The following is a 22,039-nucleotide window of genomic DNA, read 5'->3' on the forward strand; positions in this document are numbered from 1 at the left end:
TGGTGAGCGAGAGGGGCAAAGAAAGAGGGGCTGATGGGTAAATATTTAAGGGGTTTAAATGAGGTGAAAAACTAATGAATCAAAGATTTAATAATTGGGAAAACAGCTCAGATGATTTGAATCTTTGAGGATGCAAGCAAGATGGAAAATGCGTGTTAAAAAAAAAAAAAAATGTTAAAAACTTTTTAGATCAAATAACTAAAGTGTGAATTATCTGAAGGAAGGGTTTGTAACATATTGTAAAACAAGTGCTGCATTAAAAATTAAATAATCATTACAGACAGATTTGCGTGGTTAGGTGAGTTTCTTGTTAATATTAATTTATAAAAGAGTAAAAACACCACTGAGGGAACCGTGAGAGGTGGGGAAAGAATCTTACCTCGCTCCTAGAATGGCACGGTCCACTTCCTCCCCATAAAAGGACATGTTATTTTACACCGCCAGCCACCTCCTCCTCCATGTGATGTCACAGCCCTCACGGTGACCCAGCCAATCACAGAAAGTCTTTCCGTCAACAACCACCCTCCATTCCTCCCCCCACTATGCTCAGAGAACGCCGGGGCAGAGCACCCGTGCAGCCCGTTTGGAGTCAGGAGCGAGTTTCCAGCATGTGTTGGCTGGGACACACATTAGAGCCAGTCAGCGGCAGTAAACGCAAAGAGGACACAAGCTTACAAATTATAAATGTGTCATGTGATGATTTTGAGACACTTCTGATTGCTTGTAGTGACATTTGATCTATTCTAGGACAGAAAACACTAAAATAATCAGCCGAAAAAAAGCTTTAAATCTTATAATTACTTTCAAACAACAAACAAACTGAATTAAAGAAGCCTTTCAAATAAAAGATGAAACCTCCTTTAGTCCAGTTGTCTTTCTGACTACTTTTAATAGTACTTTTTAATTTATATTTATATGACTCTTGGTCTCCTAATAACTGTATCAATAATTATTTTTGTGAGTTCACTTGAAGTTAAAAGATTTAACAACAAGATAATGACACAGGACTACAGTATTTACTTTACATCAACTACATTAAAACCACATTGTAGTCTGCTATTTTCATATGGTCTTAATTTCTATTTTAGTGGGTACTAGCATTGCCTTTGGGGAATTTTGGGGTGATCCTTTACATCCCTTGGTTTTTTTCCTTGTGTTGACTATTCACACACATTGGAACTTTGTAATATATGCAGTTTCTATCACATGAATGAAGTTGTCCATTATACCTCGTCTTCTGCTTTGCATCAGTTTAGATAGGTGCAAACCCTGACTAAAATAAGGAGGTGGAATTACAAATGTATTTATTTATTCATTTAAACATTATTATTTAAGAATGCTCTCCCAAACAAAATACTTCTGATTAAAATGAGCCTTTTGCTAAATCATCTGCAGTATTCTTTTTAATACTCTACAATATTCCAGCAAAGGGAAGACATATTCTCGTTGATTCATAGGAAGTATTGATAAGATAGGATGCTTTCCAATATTCGAGATTTCCAAAAATGTAAAAACAAACCTTGAAGTGACAGTAAAAACAAAATAGGACATTCAAAACTAGGAGAAACTTAATTTATGGTTGTTAAACACATTGATAAATTGATAGAAATGGCACTAGAAAGAGAACAGCTGCTTGTCTTTACAGCCAATGTACTTAGAAATGTTTTTCTGTTGAGAAAAAGGTCACTTCCCAAATTAAATGTTTTAAGGGATTTACTTTCGCTAAAAGCAGATCATTTTTAAGTTCTGAGTCATCTAAGAAATGAATGCATATCTTTAAATGCGTTAGTAGATTACAACATACAACAAAGATAACTGCTAGTAATATTTGGAAAAAGTGCAGGTTTGGTTGACTTTGTAAGAACAATACATAAAGAACATTCTATAATGTGAAGAGCAGATTCTCATTAAAAGGTCCAGATGGGCAGGCTAGAGCCACTAGCACTGGTGCTTTCTAAGCAAACCTGCTGACTGCAGGAATTCCTGTGGGAGTGTCCACCCGAAGCCTAAAAACTCATCTCCTATAAGCAGCTGTTTGGGAAAGACTGCTGTCAAAAACACATGCCACAAAGTCAAAAAGTGTAAAAAAAAAACAAAACAAAAACAACCCTTAGATACAAGACGACGTAAACAAAACATGAATCTGTTACTAAACAAAGTTATGACTTCTCTCCAAAGAACTCCACAGTTTTGTATCATACATTAATAAACATGGCGTTTAGTTTTAGTTGATGATCTTTGAAGGTCTTTTACCAAATGAGCTCTTGCACAATTCTGCTTCAGTGCTTCTACAGTTAAGCAACAACTAACATATCAATACCTGATTAAAAGGTTTGATTGACGAGTAGTGTAAACAATGCTTCTGTTCCATTATCCTGGCAGGTTTCATACATTTCAAAAGAGTCCCTCCCCAGATTAGCTACACCCAGCAGGTTAACAGCATCTGAATCAAGGGGGAGGTTTAACATTTACCAACCAGGACCAGGTGCTGTGACTGCTCCTTATTTACACTTTAATCATGGCTGCTTCACTATAGCCTTTCATGTTGTCTTCAACTCTCAATAAAAGCTTGTAAAGACTGATTAAAAGACTTTTAGTAGCTGAACCTTAGCATTCGTTTTGCCATTTTTATTAGAAAACATGTACTTTCTGTTGTAAATAGTCAATTTAACTGACAAAACTTCCATCAAAGCTAATGTCAGCAGCGAGAAGACAATGTTGAGGCGTTTTGTGCTGCACAGTGAGCGGAACATAACACCCGATGTTATATGTCAAAAGTCTTGGCAGCAATTCCAAAAGGATCTGCGTCATTCAAGCTTCTTTTTTGCACAGGAAGCTTTCCAAGAGGTGTTTATATAGGGAAACACAACAAAATGTGTATCACGTGGAGTAAGTGGGGACTTTCTTTAAAGAAATGATATGTTCATTGAGTTGTGACTTTGAGTTGATTTAACATACCATCATTAGTCATCTACACAAAATGTAATTAATGCTAAGTTTGGTAGATGTGCGTTTGTTTTTCAGTAATGATCATGTAAGTGTTTTGCTAACTAGAACTTAATTTAAGAAATGAAAAACTATGATTAACTTCATTAGATGACTCTATAAACCTAGATGAACAGGGTGTTTCTTTTTAAATTTGTCAACATTTTCTGAGTTTAAACTAAAGTACAGTGCATGATCCCTAAAATGTGGCATAATAAAAAACAAAAAACAAAAGCAAAAACAGTCTTTTCAATGTTAAAAGATTTTATGTTATCAACATAAATGACCAAAGTTTAGAAACTGGTGAAAGTGTTCTCTCTAATATTCATTAAGTTTCAACTGTGACAGTGTTATTATTTTTGTTTGGCTTGACTGCGTTTTGTTTTCTGACAGTAAATGAGGTCGTTGGTAAGGAAATGGTTTACCTGCGGTTTGTCAGACCTTGGAGTCAGTTCAAGCTCATACAGCCCAATAACTGCTGTAGTGTTAACAATTTACATGAATAAATTAATAAACTTGATTCAACGTTTTAGAAAAACAGGAGCAAATGCACTCAAACAAACAAATGTTCTGCAATACTAAAAAAACAATCATATTTGGAGAGCCATGACAAGGCATAATCTGTTGGGTATAATCGTCAAATGTATTGATTATGTTATAATCAAAAAACAGACTTGGAGCTTGCGATATCCTGTTCTCTCTCAGAAGCAAAAGCAGCAGAGGTGTTTTCCTTTGATTATCTGATATTTTCTACAAAATAGCTCATTTCTTTCAAAAAAACAAAAAAACAAAAAAAATAGAAGTGTAGCTCAAATTTTAAAAAAACCCATCGCTGTTTTAGAACGCTGAAATTGATGCTGCAACAGCAGGAGTCTGGAGCTTTGCGTGTGGTCTACACATCAGTGTGATAAAGAGAATATCTCAGAGCTCACATCTATGGCAGCTCTGAGGTAAAATGGCCTTTTAATAAGCTTCACCTTCACAGGACTGCTCAGCCTCCAGAGAGCTTAACTCACATCCACAGAACAAAAGCTGAGGAACAGATGCACGAGGTCAGGACACAGCAAGTAGCACGTTTTTCTGCCGCGTTAGCAACGTTGCTGCAGGATGAAAAGAACGAGAAAGCGAGAGAGAGAAAAACAAAAAAAAAGAGGTTCTGATCTCTGATTAGATTCAGGCTAATTAAACTGTCAATCTACCAAATAGTCTTTAAACAACTCATTTTCCAAGATGTCTTTGTAATAGACCGATTAGATTGTAACCGACTAGAAATAGGGATTAAATAAGGATGTAAAATGGAGCATGATCTGTATAACAAAGAAAACAGAAGAAATACATCAACAGGTAATGGGAGAATATGAAGCGTTCTCCGAAATCTACCGTAATTTACACACTGTTTTATTGGCCATATTACAAAAATTTTGCAATTTTCTGAGTAAATACCACACAAACGACGCAGCCTAACAAAGACCGCACTCTATTGGCTGATGAGGGTGCCCTTCAGACAACTTGGCCAATCAGAACGGGCAGGTATGCGGGCTGCTGTACTCTTTTAGGTTTCAACTGATACTTTATTTTGTACTACATTAAGTCACCTCCTCACTGCCCCACGTCTACAAATCAGTCCATTTACAGCTTTTTATGGTCACTTTTTACTGGAACCAGACTGATACATCGCTTTGTCCGCTCTTCTTTTTGTGAACTACCGGAGTGATCACAACGAGTCGGACTCTGAGTCAGGATACGGATGCGATCGCTTCTGAACAAATCCAACGTGGTGATTTGACAACTTCATGCTGTTCTGCTACTATTAAAAACTGGCTGACTTTTACTGTAGACGGAGCTGAGATCAATTCACCGCATCGTCGCTATGATAAGGCAGTGTGTATCATGACAAAATGAGTGATCAGAATGATTCAGTGAGAGCAAGAACGATTTAATGTTAACATTTTCATTGTTCCACCTGGTCTAATGTGATGGTTCGAGCTCAATTTTTGGCGGTATGAAGCTTATAAAACAGAAAAAATCCACAATTTAGCGCGTCATTGTTTAAGCCGCAGGGTTCAAAGCGTGAGAAAAAAGTAGCGGCTTATAGTCCGGAAATTACGGTACTTCATTCAAAGAAAGTCCAGCAGTCTTTCTTCAATCAGTTGGAGTTGAAAATAGGCTTGTGTTCCCCAAACATCCAGCCACTCAAAACCTGAGAATAGGTCAACTATTGTACAATAGGAAGGACACAGCCAAAGAAAACGTTGGGAGTGTGACAATAACTCGATACGGCGATTTCTTGAAGGAACCAATAATTTGTTTACTGGAATATTGCACTATAATGATGTCACTGGTAAGAAAGACCCATTTTTTTGTTTACAGAAATCACTATTGGAGATACTTATTCATTTACATTGGTATGTTGACCCTTATTTACAGAAATGTTGCACTAAAATAGTGTCACTGTTCATAGGACACTTTTTCAATTATTGTCTTTCAGAGATATAAAATAAAAATTGTATTTTTTCACTTAATCTTTTTTTTTTTCTTGTTAGGTCGTAGATGATCGTAGATTGATTTCTGACCAACATATTGCTAATCGCAGTATTGTCATATCATGAGATAATCGTTATCGTGAGCTTTGCATCACGTATCGTGTTGTGAGGTACCCAGAGGTTCCCACCCCTAGAAAACGTGCAACACCTTGACAGATCATGTCCTGCCTTATCATCAAAGGACAAAGTTCAGCGACAGACTCCAAGTGAAACCTAAAAGCAGCAACGAAGAGGCTCTCACAGTGAGCTGCGTCACAGGGACCATGTGGCTCCACATTAGTCCAGACAGGTAGGTTGTTTACACTGGCTCCTAGAGCCATTTTCAACTGAGAGTGACCTCACTTGTCCTCACGCCTCTTGCTTTATGTTCTCTAACGGTCATCCAAAGCTATCACACCAAATCATCATCATCAGTCACATGCTCCATCCTTGTGGTCAGAAACCTCATTTGGAACAGTTCCAGCCTGTTAACATTTTGCTACAAGATCAAAAATATTTACACAAGCCTTGTAAGTGTTTTTTTAAACAAGTAGTAGACTAAAAGTGTCATTAATATTTTATCAGCTGTCGCCCAGTAAGGCTACGTAACATGAATGATGGCGTTAGGGTGAGACACTGATTTGAATCCCAGACCCAGAACATCTGGCTGCCCTCATCCTTCAACCCACCACAGTGGACAAGTGAAGACCTCAGGATTAGGGAGCACATCAAATAAATGTTGTATACCTAATGATGAAGCATTATGCTCGCTTTCAAAACAAAAAGGGGGAATAATTATTCATATTTGAAAGACAAACTAGAAGACTCAGCAAGTTTTACAGTCCCTATTAGAAGCTAATCACATAGAACTAATATTCTCCATTTACTGTTGTGGAACTGAAAGGGTTTCAATCAATAATGAGTCTTGCAATTGGTCTAGGTCTAGTTGTTGTTAGGTCACAAAGTATTGTGGACAAATATTATGGCGAAAATATTAAGCTGGTGTTGCAAGCATCAAATCATCAATCTATATTTTACACATTCCAGCAGAGTCAGGGTTACGGATTACTACAAAGGCTTATTAGGGCCATATTAAAATAAAAAGAAATATGAGCACTACGAGATTTAAGTCGTACTATTTCCAGAATAAAGTTGTAATTTTATGAGAATAAAGACGTATTTTAATTAGGGATGTCCCGATACAATCTTTTCATTTTCGATATGATAGCCTTGCGTATCGGCCGATATCGATATCAGCATGAATCATACATACTTTTTTTTTTTATTTATAAAGAAACAATTATTTATTTTGTAGTGTGGAATGTTAGAACAGGCTTGATCAAGTGATGTTACTCAAACAGAGAACAATAGTCAGCAACAGTAGGTATGAGAAAAACTGACTCATTTATTATTAACCAATTGATTACATACATTCTAACTTTCAACATAATATCTACAGTATTCTATAATTGAATAAAATAAATAAAAAAGGATTTGGGAGAAAAAATAATGGAGAATCCGGAAATTTGAATCCGATATTAATTTTCAGGCTAATATCGGACCGATATCCGATATCGATATCGGATCACCCCTAATTTTACTAACATCGTAATTTTAGGAGATTAAAGTAATAATATTTCAAGATCAAAGCTGTAATACTTATAGGTTAAAGTCGTAATATTTTAAGGTTAAAGTTGTAATATTTCGAGAATAAAGTTGTAATATTTCGAGAATAAAGTAATAATTTTATGAGCATAAAATTTTAATACAAACAGGATCTTGTCTGTGTACTTTAAAGGGACTTTGGAGACATTTGCGTTTGTTCTGAAGAAAGACCCAGACTGATATGGAACAAATAGACTCTTTTGCGGAAGAGGAACCGGCCGTTTTAAGAGCTATCGGTGTTAGTTGCCTTCACTTTAACAGGGAATTAGAAGTTTTTTTTAAAGATACGGCTTCATTCTCATAAATTACAACTTTAATCCCAAAATATTACAACTTTAATCTCTAATAATTATGACTTTAATCTCGTAGTGCTTCAGGTTTCTTTTCATTTTAATGTGGCACTAAAATGCCGTCGTAGATTACAGCCTGGACAGTTAGAAGAAACAATTAGACACACATATTTCCTCCTCTAATAAGGACATTCAAAGAAAACACGTAACCTTCACTCAGATCTGTGCCCCAAGGTTAAAAAATAGGCCCACATTCTTTTAGTTGAAAAGCAGATCTACCTTAAAATTCACTAAACCCATAAGCATTCCTAAATTATTTAGTGGACTTTTCCGACAGTTGTAATTTATGTCTGTGATTAAAATTAGCTGCGATATAGCACATGGAAAGAATCACAACATATTCCACTGAACTGTTTACTACAACAACACACACAACCACAACTAAAACAAGCCAACGTGACTACCTCCACGCTAAAGCTCTGTTTCCCTTATTCAGCAGAGTTCGTGACCTCAGCGTTTACCAACCGTGTTGTGTCAACTGAGATAAAGCCGTTACCTTCTCTCGCGGTGGCTCCATGCGTAGCCTGTGAGCCTCTACGTGCACATATATCTGATATGACAATTGACTGTTGAGAGAGGAACTCTAAAAATAATGACATCTCTACCCCCCCCCCCCCCCCCCCACTGTATAGTTTAAAATGGCTTCCAAGAAAGAAAAAGGGCACATCAGCTGTCTGCTTGCCAGACCACAGCACACAAAGACGCACTTTGTTTGGCCTTCACAGTATTATTTTTTTCTATTCAAATTAAAGGGAAAGGGACTTGACATAAAAAAATACATGTTAAGAAAAAGTTTCAGTTTCTCAGTGAGAAAAAGCAAGCTATTATTTTTCTTTTTCCACTGTGTAAAAACTATTTTCACTGGGTTCCTAATATTAATTGTGCTTCTTGTATTAGTATAAGTCACACAATTGTCGAGTTTGTTGAAACAGATTACTGTATAATGTGTCTGTGAGCTACAAAAATCTTATTGATCAAGTTTATTTTGCACAGAGTATGATTTTTGTTTTTCAGTTAAGCAGTAGAAACTACTTTTTTTTGTTTTAGACATGTAACCAAGCCAGTCTCTGCTCTACTGGCATCTTTATTTAGACTAATTCATTTGTATCATGACGGAAAAATACAAACTTAGTGTAAAAAAATTAATTGTTTCAGTCTAGATTCATAGTACGTCCATCCAGGATTTTACAGTTTTTCTGGTGTGAGCACATCATGGTGGGGTTTCTCCCGAGGAGCTTTTAAAAAGATTCTGTATTCAGATAAAGACCCTTCCTTAACTGTATCTTTGACAACATGCAAAACTGTTTTCCTGCCTTATTATCGGAGAAATATCTCAGTAAATGTCAACAGGCCAGCCTGAATTAGTACTTTACAAATAAAGATGATAGGTATATGAAGATTTATGTTTGACCAGAGAGACATGTAAACCCATGTAAATTTGCGATGGTAAAACAGGGGACGGGACCCAGATAAGCAAACTGCTTCTCTCGTCTCCTTTTTCGGCATGTACAAAAAAAAAAAAAAAAAAAGTGAATGTAACCATGTCGGAAATAAACTGAATAAATAAAAAAATAAAAATAAATTTATACAGTATTAATAAAATTGCAGGGTCACAAAAATAATCAATAATATAAATTGAATTTGGTGGATCCATTATCAATCAGAGATGTTTTTAACAGAGCCTGATTAAAACCAATGAAATTTAAGTGACTAAAAACAATGCACAAATATTTGAAAAGCTTCATGAAAAACAATGCAATTAAATCTGGAAGTGTCTCCTAGTACGTAATGGGCATCTACATAACGGCAGTCTATCCATGTGAAAAAAATCCCTAAAACGTTTATTTTTGTCGGATATGTAGTTTTAAAAGTGGAATTTGCAGTGTTAAATATGTTAAAATGAAAAAAAAAATGATTTGTCAAATGTGGGATTCGAACCCAGGTTAGCGAAACCCACGTTGGCGCCTTAGACCACTTTACTATCCTGGCACAGAAATGTAGCTATAGTCCGGGGGGCTATGGTTACATTTGACATACCTCCAGACACTTTTTAAAATAACAGGGTTGGGGCTAAAATAAAAGGGTTTGCGGCGTATCTAAAAATAAATATGAGCTAAAATAAAACTGACGGAACTTTAAGTCACGTGGTGCACCTATCACGTGACCTAAACTGGCCAATGAGGGGCAATGCGGACGATAGACTATCAGTCTATTGACACGTATTACGTACTGGTAGCCACCGCCATTAAAGTTTCTCATATGCAGACAATCCTGCGTTCAAACTGTAGATCATAAGGGTTTATCAGCACTGCTTTTATATTTGAATAAAAATTAAGTTATTTTCATACGTTCTTTGTCAATTGTCTTTACAAGATTCAAAATCAAGTTTTGTGGAGAAAATGGGTGATGTATTAATTTCAGGTCATATCAGGACTATGTTGAGAAATGAATCATTATGAAATAAAACGAAACTAGAGAGCTATATATATATTACAGTAAAAATATAATAATAATAATAATAATAATAATACAATAAGATGAACATGCTTAAGTTAAATTGATCACACGGAAAAAAACCAGAAGTCTGAGTCCTGTAACCACACCAAACACAAACATCAGACGTCATGACCTGTTAGCCAACAACACAGGAACAAAAACACGTTCACCATCGCTGTCATGTTTCACCAACACATGGACAAACTGCCTTTATCACCCCAACTCCATTCATGCGATCACTTTTCTTTCTCATGAACATTTAAAAATGCTTCAATCTTGAACGGTAACACTTGCTTTAGGACCTATTATTGTTATTATTTTAGAGCACTCCAGCTAGCCAATCCCGGCTAACAGCTTCAGGGGGCTATGCTAGCGGCTAGCCTGCTGACAAACACCGTGATTTATGTAGCTGAAATATAAATTAACAACCGTCAAAAAAGGTCAGGAACCAGGTGAGAACAGTCAATCTCCACACAGGGTATTTAGTAGTGTTCGTCATCCTTACCTCTTGTCTTCTTTTTAGGCCCAAACCATTCTAGCTATTGGAGAGCTCCTTTTCTCTTTGTCTTTTCCACTTCCACTTTAGACGCAAAACGGAATGAGTTTTAACGCTTTCACGGCTAAAATACCGGCAGCACGCGGACAGCCTTCATCTTCCCCTCACGACACAACCGTGCATCGAGAGTGAAAGGGCAGAGAAGTCATTCCGCCTGCCGTCCATGGTGTTTCTCCAGGAGAGAAGCGGTGGATGAGGGAAGACTGACTAGCTAAGTTGAGCAGCCCGCAGGTAGACAGACAGCAGAGGATGCATGGATGAGGCGAGCAGTGCTGCATTCACAACCGTAGGAAATTACTAAACCCGGCCAAATAAAAGAAAACAAACAAGTACTCCAAGGAATTTGTGCAATACACCAAAATTATCTGTCAAATCTGTGAACATAGACTTTTTCCTCTTTCTGAACTATACAGATTGATTGAAATTTTTTATTGAAAAAAACAAAACAAAAACAAAAAAACTAAAATTCTGGTAAATGATATTATGATTATAGCTAAATTATAAATACAGTACATAAATCACACATGGCAAAATCCCCCTGCCTTAAAAATCTATTTATTTATTTTTTTTGGTTATTAAAAAAGCATTAAAAAATAAAAATACAACTTATTGTAATTCCCTTGTTTATTCTTATTTTTCAAATGATGCTAATCTCTTTTTGTTATTTCTATTGTTGTAATGGACATCTTTTATTTTTTCTTTACTTATTTATTCCTGTGTATTTCCATATTTATTGTTATAGTTTTAGAATGTTTTACAATCGTGCACTATAGTTAACATGTTTCTTTAAATACTCTCAGATAATGTTGAAGTGCAATCTGCTCCCAAAAGGTTTTTGGAGGTATAAATATCACTGCTTATCTTTTGTTGTGATATTGGATTTTGTGATTTGTCATTGTTTTTTTTTTTTCTATGTTTCTGATAAAATTAGAAAAAAAGAAGAAAAAACAACTCCAAGGAGTTTGTTGTGGTGTAATGCTATGAACGATAACCAAACACTTTAATTAAACTTTCATTACATCTTTGAGGCAATAATTTTGATTTATTCCACGGTGTCTCTCATTTTAATTTTTTTGTGTGATATGGTAGTAAGCAGGATTTTTTAGTTAACTGTTTAATAAAACCCAACCACATTCAGCGTTATTAAATACGCTAAAAACACTTTTGCTGTCAACGGCTATATTGTTTGCGTGTGTATTAATATCTACCAAAAAAAAAAAACACTTCCTGTGCAATAGAGGAAGTAGCAGCTGGCAGGCAGAGATTGAATCGTGTATGCTATTTATTCCCTTTCTGTATCTGCTTTATCCTATGAGTCAACGTACATACTCCTACAGCACATTTGGAGACCATATTCACCAAATTAGTGGTGTTGAAAAAATTTGATTCGGCGATATATCGCGATATTACGTAGCGCGATTCTTGGATCAATTCTAAAGACATCCATATTGATTTTTTTATATATATATATTCGAGAATAACGCGATGTAATGTCACGATATATCGCGCAATGTAATATCGCGATATTATGTCGCGCACTTCTCTCTCTCTCTCTCTATATATATATATGTAGTATCTGTTCATTACAAGTGTAACTGAACTTATCAGTTCCTTCGTTTGTATTTTATGTTTCTCTCTTTTACAGGAAGACTTGTGAATACATAGGTAAGAAAACCTCCACATTCAACACCAGCTGCTGTCATTATATGTGAAGAATTAGGAAATAATTAAAGTGGCAAACCCTCACCTCACCCTAAAATAAGTCTACCCATTAAATACATTTTTATTGTTTGATTTCAAATCCACTGTGGGGATCTCTAGTCTAGATATTAACATGAAACTCCTTAAATGTTTATTGCTTTAGCAAACAATAAGAAAAAGGCAGCTTTAGTGCCAAATAATCATTTTCTAATGTAAAAATGCAATCCAACTTCAGTAAGTCTTCGGCTTGTGCAAATAACTCACCAAAACTATTAAAAAGTTGTTTAAGATACGTGAAAAATAATGGGAACTCGTGTAAAAATACATTTACACACCTTTTAAGACCACATTATAGCTTTTGCTTATCTTATCTGCCTCTATATGTCTAGTTATTTAACTGGACAGGCTGCATCTATATGGGAAAATGCACACATGCTGTTCTCCTTTGAAGATGACATAATTTGTGCAACAAGGTTGTCATTTTTAACAATTATAGTTCACAGTAATGGTGTAAATTAAGGCTGTGAGCCACTTCTTAGCCTCCCTCAAACTAGCGGTCACTAGAGTGACCCTGCGTTGTTTTTGTTGAAAAATCTCATTAAATCATTAAGTATAATCCTTAAAAATACCAGGGCATTGCAGAATTGTCATTTATTCTAAAGAGTAATGTTCCCTGATGGGTAGAATTCGGAAAAATGTACAAAAGCCGGAATTTTAACAACAAAGATAAGCTATTATTACAGTATATTTCTTATATTCTTATGTGTTGTAGTTTTATTGTAAAGTTGTACCACCTGTTCATGGTTTCAAAAATCAGGAAAAGTTTATTTTACAGTGAAAGAAGCATTAATGTCATTTGAAATGACAAAATCGTAACATTTAGTTTCAGATGTTGCTTCACATCTAAATACATCACAGTTCTATGAAAGACTTTGAGCTGAACGAGAACGTTTGACAGAAACTTATCAACAAAGCTCAAAAGTGTCAAAAAAATAATCGAGTGCCAGAAGTCAAAAAAAAAAAAAAAAAAAAGATAACATTGTCCATCATCCTCATTTATTAACATCAAACCTGCACATCAGCAGATCAGCAAATTCTAACGGTTAGTAAAAAATAAAGACAAGCCACGCCCTGACATCTATTTCTTCTTTTTCTTCTTTTTTGGAGGTCCTTGGTCTGAATCGCTGCTGCTTCCAGAGTCTACGCTGTCAGAAGATGAAGAGGAGGAGGATGAGGAGGATGAAGAAGAGCTGTCGTCGTCACTCTCGCTGCTGCTGTCACTGGAAGAGGAGCTGGAGTCGTCACTGCTGTCTGATGATGAGTCACTGGAGGAGCCGTCCGAGTCGCTGCTGCTATTGGACTCTTTGGTCCTGGGAGGAAAAGGTGGAGCAAAAAAACAAATCCACAGTCAACAGAGTGGACACTAGAGTGACCTCAAACTACACAGACAGCCTGTTGTTCACACTTATTGTTCACATCGGTTAATATTCACGAACACAACAAGTACGTCATGCTTCAGATTTGGACAGCAGTGACAAACACCAACGCTTTTTCACAGATGCTAATCTATTATTAACTCATGACATCTGACCCGTTCACTGAATCAAACACAGCGTGGATCAACAAAACAACTCCTGTACTGCGTGTAGTTACTGCACGTAGCTCCAACAAGGTTTGATATCCAACAAAGATAAAAGAAGCAAAATAAAATGGGTTGAATGACACCAGAGGCTTTAAAAAAAAAAAAAAATCCCACTTTTATATCTGGTCTAAATATGAGGAATTAGAGGGACAATGAAGGAAGGGCGTAGGAGAAAATCGATGCGGTGATATATCGCAATATTTCACCGCACGATTATCATATTGATCAAAAAATGTCCAAATGGTTTTTCAAAAATCATGCTTTTTAACAGAAAACCTTCATCTAATTAATCCATCTAAACATATGAAGAACATGTAAACGCCTGGTCACGAGGTGTCAGTGAACCATATCAGACTTTACACTACCTCACTCCTTAATGCATTTTAGCTTTGGAAGCTGAATGCGCTTTATTTTCATAAAACATACTGGGCACTTTTATTGATCTATCTGTTTTTTTTTTTTAATAGAATTTGAAAACTTAATCAGTTTTAAAAAAAAATTATATTTGACAGTTTGATAAATATACCACCTGTTTTTTTATATTGGTACTTGAATTACAGTTATTTAACAATTACTTGTTCTCAGAAGTTGGAAAAAAAATTAAATAAATTGTATTTCATACCATTGTGTACTTTTGTAAATGTGTAATTATTGATATTGAGATATATCGCAATGTACAGTATATTGTATTGTTGCGTCATAACATGCAAATAGTGAATTCTATCATATTGTCAGATTCATGGCAATGCACACCCCTACAATGAAGCTTAAACAGGTGTATGTGATGCAGCGTCTCAGCTTTTGTTTGAAGCCAGTGAGGCTTGTTCAGCCAGAGATATGAGGGTTTTCATCCAATAATACAAAAAAACAAAAACATATCTCTATGTTTGCGGTTCTGTTATTATCTGTTTGTTTGCTTAACACTGCAATGAATGCAAGCAGTCATTAATGGACCAAGTCTTGTGCAAAAAAAAATAATTATAATGTCAATAATGTCTAGTATCAATAATTGGAGGGTTAAATCGACAAATATTTTTTTAAAAATACGATGCAGTAAATTAAATTAATTGATAATACATTTCAAATAGTTTAAAAGTGACCACATGCCTCATCGTTACCAACATTCTCCACTAGAGAGCGCAGGTGTTTATAAATGGCTGAAACTTGGCTTCACCAAAAAGTAAAGACGAGCAGTTTAAACTTATAAAAGTATGGGTTTCTAATTAAGTATTTAGTCATCAGGTCTAAGGCCTCTTTTAGATGGAAAATCCTGCTTCAATGTCCGAATGTGCAAACTTACTTTACTGTTAGTTTCTGAGTTAAAAAAAGGGTCATTTTTAAAACACAAACATGCATATGGCGTGTTTAATTTCATCATTGTGGAGTGGGACAACACAACCTGTAATGTCATGATCCCTCACAGATAAAAACAGCAAAGAATATATATTCATAAGAAGTAAAAACCTCCATTTATCCACCATCGGTTTGGTAGCTATTTGTAATGTGTCCCTTCCCACGACCCAACAGTTTAGTCATAGCTCAGTCAGTGCTTCCTTCACTTTTCTCTTAAAGGTAATTATCGGGACACTTAACTCTACTGAGACCTCGTCTGCCTCATCGTGACACAGTGCACACCTGCCCACTCCTCAGTGAGCGAAGCAGCTTTTCAGATGAGCCGATTGACGTCTTTAACCTTCAGAGAAAACCTCACTTTTCTAACACACCTTTATCACCATTTACCAACAGTAGAAAAAGGGGAGCTTAACTCCTGAAATACCATGTCAGCTCTCTAAAAATAAATAAATATGTGATTTATTATTATTCTAATCATATTGCTTGATGGTATGGAAGTGGATTAGGGACAATTTTGATGAAGAAAATAATTTTGTCGAGATTAAAGTTGAAATATAATGTCGAGATTAAAGTTGAAATTTCGAAAATGAACTCGAAATACAATATCGTGAAAAAGTCAAATCTATAGATGCAAACTAGGTCCAATTCACCATATATGACAACAGTCTTCATCTAATCTGTTTCCATACGGCTCTTCAATAGCTACAGACGGACTGAATGCTCCATCTCTTCCAAACTTCACTGATTTTTCTACTGAACAAATTAAATTTTTGCCAATATGTCTTAAAAGTCCTTAAACAGGGTTCCTACAACTTTAGTCAAATTGAATTCGGGAATTTTTAAGACTTTTTATTGCATTTCAAATTCAATTTTAAGACCAGCTTCACAGTAAACATATTTGGGTGGAAAAAACGCCACATCAATTACATAGTTTTAAGGTTTTTCTAGTGTCTAGAGCAGACGTGCAACTGGCGGCCCCCAAATTAAACACACAAAAATACACAAAAAGAAAATCTAAATCACTCCAACAACACAAGATGACAACAAAATTAGCCAAATATCTATAAAAACAATAACAAAAATACAAAAACTAAAAACCATTAAAAAAAGCCATGAAAAAAATATTTGTTGGACAGGAAATTTTCGTTAAAATTACATTTTCAGATGTTATTTATACATTTAAAAAAAAAAAAAAAAACAGAAATGTTACCATTTACTTCGAAATGTGAGACTAATTCCAATCATAAAATCATACTTTTGTGTTAAAATTTAAGACTTTTGAAACATTGATTTAAGACATTTTTATGACAATTAAGGCCTTATTTTTAGAATAATGAATTTCATACCTTTTAAGACATTTAAAGGATCCACGAGAACCCTGCTTAAAGAAATCACAACGCCATGTTTATGAGCTAACAGAGAAAGAATCTTTGTAATTAAACCCAACTTTTAAGTTTAGTTTAACGCATTCATCGATACACGGCATTTTGCGGTTTGTTGTTATCTGGTGAATTGGCCCTAGTCAGCTTCTGTAGATTTGACTTCTATTAGCAAACCTTGGACATTTATCACAATATTGTATTTTGAATTCGTTTTTAAAATTTTTTACTTTAATCTCGGCTTTTCGACTTTAATCTCGCCATTATATTTCAACTTTATTCTCAAAATTTCAGTTTTAATCGACATTTTGAGTCTATTCTCGACATTTTCACTTTACTCTTGATTTGCCCAGAATTATTTTCTCCATCAAATTTGGCCCTCACCCCCTTCCGTAAAGATAAGACTTAAAAAAAAACTATAAACAAACTCCTTTAAATTAGGTTTTTTTTTCACCATTCTGTATGAATGTAGTGTGTGAGTGAGTGTTGGTGGTTAATTAACTGTATATATGTAATTTCGATGTACAAGGCAAAAACCTTTCCCAAATAATTATAATAATATAATAAAAATAATAAATAATGTGGTGTGTGTATCACATCTTTCTTACTTCTTTTTAGTCTTCTTCTCGCTCGACTCTTCTCTTCCTGGTCTGTGAGAGACAAATAAAGATTATATCAAATGATATACAATTAAACACGAACACGTTTCAATATAAAGTGTGGTGCTATAAGTAGTGAAAGTTAGCTGATACTTCACCTGTGTAATGTAATCGGTTTACAATCATAATAAACAAGAGACTTTTAGGAATAAGAGATTTCCTGTTTTAAAGCTTTCTAAAGAACAAAATAAACATATCCATCAAACAGGACAACATAATATGATATTTGAAGAGGAAAAAACTGGGGGATGTTTTACCCAGTGATGGCTAAGGGTTTGTTTTCTATTTCTTTAAGCTTCTTTTTCATCTCAGTTGTTCGTGTTGGTCGGTGGACGTATTTCCTCTTCCCTGAACACTCGTATGTCCAGTGTCCCATCTCCAGACACTTCTGGCAGCGCACATTTTGTTTGTTAGCTTCTCTGAAAAAACAAAACAAAACAAAACAAAACTTTCATTTATTTTTGACCCATTGCAAAAAATTTTAATAAAAATGTATTGATTTTTCACCAAATAAACCAAGTTGAGGAAACCTGTGCATCAACATCGATGCTCTAAAAATTGAATTGCAGTACTTTTTTTAAACAGCAGAGGGCGCTATATATTTATCCTTCTCTTGTCCAAATGCTGAGGCAGCGGGAGTAATCTGCTACTACTTTCTTTCTGGCCGCCTTCTACTCTTAAACATGTTCATAAATGATTCTTTACCCCTTTAGCACCAAAAGAATATCTGTAATATTACGTGAATATCTGTAAAAGTCACGTTTTTCTATTAGCTCTGTCTGCTAGCATAGCATCTCTTCTTCACTGCAATAATATCTGCATGCCAACCGACCACTGGGTTACCAGCGCCCTCTGCTGGTTCAAACAAATATCTGCCGTAAATACAATGCAGACTTTTTTTTTTTAATGTAGTTTTGCATTGTTTACTATAGAACCAGAATTTGTATTGTTTTGAATAGTTTATCAAGTGATTCTTTTGACAATGAAAAATAAAAGGAAACTAGTACAGTATTTTCTATTTCCCCCCCCCAAAAAATAAAGGAATATTTTTCAGTCATCATTTGTATACAGTCCCATTTTGTAAAATAAATCGTGAGAGAATCATATCATGAACCCAGTATCGTGAATCCAATCGTATCGGGAGTTGAGTGAATCGTTACATCCCTATGCAGAGCTATATTAGTTTTATATACATTTTTTAGTCAATGTTTAAATAAAATGACATTTAAAAAGTTGCATTTGATTACCTTTTATTTTAGACCCTTATTTATTATGATCTATTAGAAATGTAGCTGTAGCTGATATTTTCCAAGTTTTCCATAACCACTGTTCTTGACATAAAATTGAATATCACAAAATATTTATGATGCTGCTGATTAATACACACTTTGCCAATAGGTGTGTGAACACAAAGCCTTGTGAAATGAACCCTTTCCTATAACATTTATTTATATGTATGCATGGTATATCGTTTTTCTTTGTTCATTTCTTAGAGCTTTAAAAAACTATGTTTCCTCTCTTCCTATTTCCTGTAATGGAGGGTGGGATTTTGCATCGTTTAATTTTAAGTTTTTTTTGCACAACATCATCACATTGGCATCAACTGTTCTTCTGCAGCTGTAATGACCAGGTTAGCTTTTATCTTGTGCATTGTATCTGCACACCAGTAATTAAAGGTGTTACCCTCTAATAGCACCATAGAAGTAGCTTCTATTTGAACATGAAACAACACATCCTTTATTTCACCGATATAGGATCTACAAAAACATACAATAAAAAAAATTAAAAAAAACTATGCGCTTTAACGGCAATGAAAATGCCATTTTACGTTATTCTTATTGCCAACCCTTACCTGCACTGTGACCAATTAGGTGACAGCACTCTCAACAAATGTGGAAACGTGTAAGACCGTTCAAAGTAAATGTGTTTATTGATTTAAGAAAGTGTCTACAGATGCGTTAAAGGTACGACCGATGATGTTGCCGGACTTTTTCCGAACCTTTACTCTACAAGCGTAATGTGGCTGTGTTTTAGCCGTGTCAAGATGGCCAAGTGGTCTAAGGTGCCTGACTCAAGGATTCTTCCTTCTGCTGCCGTGGGCTCGAATCCCACTTTTGACATATATTTTTTCATTTTAACATATTTAACACGAAAAATTCCACCTTCAAAACTACATATACGACAAAAATAAATATTTTAGGGTATTTCCTAGGCTAGGGATAGGGTTGAGTTATGGTTAAAATAAAAGGGTTAGCGGAGTAGCTAAAAAAAAAAAAAAAGTGTCATTTGTACAGTTGCCGTACGGACAACCCCCGGTGCTATTGGTACAGTTACCGAAGTACACATTTGTAGCGTCTTAGGGTTAGGTTTAAGCTTAGGTTATAACCCAATATTGCAACAATTTTTAGGGTTAGGTTCAAGGTAAGGTTTAGTCTTAGTCACGTGACCTAAACTGGCCAATGGCTGACCTATCACGTGACCTAAACTGGCCAAATAGGGGCGCTGCGTACAGACAGAATGTCAGTATATTGATGGTGAGGAACAAAACCCAAACTGCTTGAGGACAAATCATGACTGACTGTGGATATTTCACACTGGACCTCAAACAGCTTGGGTTCTGTTCCTCACCCATCTTCCTCCAAACGCTTGGACCTTGATTCCCATTTACTTTAATCAGAAAAGAGGACATTGGACCACTGGCCAACAGTCCAGTCCTTCTACTCTTTTTTTCTGCAAAAACTGAGAAGTAAATGGTGATTTCTTCACAGTATTCTAATTTTTTGAATTCCTGTTTTTGTGGGTTTTATGAGCTGGAAGCCCAAATTGTGTAAAAAATAAACAAATAAATACATCAAATCGTTCAAATTGTGGGCCCTGAATCTATAATCTATGAAAGTTTAACTTTTTGAATGGAATTATGGAAATCAAACAACTTTTCTATGACATTCTAATTTTTTGGAAAGGGTCTGTACTTCATAGACTGCTCGTTCTTATTCATTAGAATTTTTTGATTCGTTCATCTGGAATTGGGAGACACAAACTACACCACTTCTTTACTGTACTGGTTATTTTTAATAGAAATTCATGAAAACTGGTGTATACTATTATATGTTAGGACACTCTGTATTATCTCAGCTACAAATTGTTCCATACTTTCATATTGTCATTAGTTTGACTCGTTATTTATCTTTGCCATGTATGTTTGAGGAGAATTACTTGATTAAAAAGTGGATTTAAGTGAATGTTAAGACCTCTGAGTTCCAACCAGAAGTCCTTTATTTATCATTCACAGTTGGAAACAAAACTCGACCCACTTTGGGGTGCTGACCCATAGGTTGAAGCTTTCAGGCTTTAATTATAAAAAACATATCGATGCTAAATAACTCGGGGCGCACTTAAAACTCTATTTTATTCAGTTGATTTTACTTCAAAGCGACTACAAGTAAAGGCATGTAGTCGTAATGTTATTGCTGATCGTCGCCGGTTCTGTTCTTTGTCAAAAAGCCAGCGCAGCAACAACCGCTCTGTCCGGAACCGACATCTACGAGATCACGTGTAACTTGTTAAAAAAAATAATAAATAAATAAAAAAAATAAGCCAGTTTTGTAACTGAGGAAAACGCAGCCAAATTGTTATATTAGATGTAGTTCAACAATTTGTACTCACGCTTGCCTCCTGGCTATCAGTCTGTGCATCGGAGTCGCCATGATGTTTCTTTCGAATGCACTTCCGGTAAATTTAATACAGTGTGCGCCCCCTGGTGGCGAGCATCCTTTCTTTCAAACAGGATGCTGGTCAAACGCAGAAACGTTTTTACATTCTCCTTTTTTTCCAGACTTATTTATTTATTTTTTTAAATTTAATTTACTGCTTTTTGTTGTTTTAGATTTTTGTGTAATTAACTAAACTCCTGCTAAAGCCAGAATACATAAAATGGCATGTTTCAGTTTCCTTTCATTTATATATGCATATATATGTCTTTATTGCTAGTAATAAGCATTAAAAAAATATTTATTAAGAGTAATACGGCATATTAGGATTATTACAAGTAATAAGCATTAATAAGTCTTAATACTGGCCATGAGCTATAAGTCTTTATTACTTGTAAAATGCATTAATACGTCTGTATTATATGAAAAAGGCATTAATAAGTCTTTATTGCATGCAATAAGCATTAATAAATCTTTATTACTAGTAATAAGAATTAATAAGGTCTTATGAAGTATTTAATACTAGCAATAATTATTAAGGCCTTTATTAGTAATAAGTTTTAAGGCCGTTTTACTCGTGTAATAATAAGCTTTATTACTAGTGATTCGGTTGCCCCAGAGAAGTCCTTCATTATTAACTTAATATATTTAAATACATATGTTTTTGTTGATAAGTACTCTGGTACAACTGAATTAAACTAAAAACAAGCAATGCAAAATAATAAATAAAAAAAATTCCAGTTAAAATGGACAATAACTGAACACCAGTTAATATCTATATCTATATGTAGTTGTTAAATATTAGTACTAACACAACATTATAACTGTAGCTATGATCAACATATTACACCTTTTACCAGTCACAAGCCACGCACATGGATTCAGAAACATATAGAAAGGTCGAGAGAGATCCAGAAGTTCTCAAATCTCGCGAGGTTTCCCAGTTGTAAGCGTTGTCAGCATAGACTGTACCCAATCCTTTCACGGGCCGGATCCTTTCAACGCATGCGCGAAACGCGTC

The 22,039-nt window shown here is 35.1% G+C and overlaps 2 protein-coding genes across 3 annotated transcripts in view; both read right to left on the reverse strand.

The window, feature by feature from the left end:
• Positions 1 to 10,828, reverse strand: part of aff4 (AF4/FMR2 family, member 4) — a 33,309-nt gene extending 22,481 nt beyond the window's left edge. Inside the window, exon 1 of one of the 2 annotated variants that reach the window (XM_028466215.1) lies at positions 10,524 to 10,828. The gene's annotated coding sequence lies outside the window, so the exon portion shown is untranslated. The remainder of the gene's footprint in view (positions 1 to 10,523) is intronic. The other variant, XM_028466217.1, reaches the window with a different exon arrangement.
• A 2,481-nt stretch (positions 10,829 to 13,309) lies between these two features.
• zcchc10 (zinc finger, CCHC domain containing 10) lies at positions 13,310 to 21,029 on the reverse strand. Its single transcript, XM_028467173.1, has 4 exons — positions 20,975 to 21,029; positions 17,566 to 17,727; positions 17,258 to 17,299; positions 13,310 to 13,645 (listed from the first exon to the last, which is right to left on the reverse strand). The coding sequence occupies exons 1-4, from the start codon at positions 21,013 to 21,015 to the stop codon at positions 13,414 to 13,416; spliced, it is 477 nt and encodes a 158-aa protein (XP_028322974.1). The 5' UTR covers positions 21,016 to 21,029; the 3' UTR covers positions 13,310 to 13,413.
• Positions 21,030 to 22,039: the final 1,010 nt, after the last annotated feature.

Source organism: Gouania willdenowi, chromosome 14 (assembly GCF_900634775.1).
Source record: "Gouania willdenowi chromosome 14, fGouWil2.1, whole genome shotgun sequence".
NCBI classification, from domain to species: Eukaryota; Metazoa; Chordata; class Actinopteri; order Blenniiformes; family Gobiesocidae; genus Gouania; species Gouania willdenowi.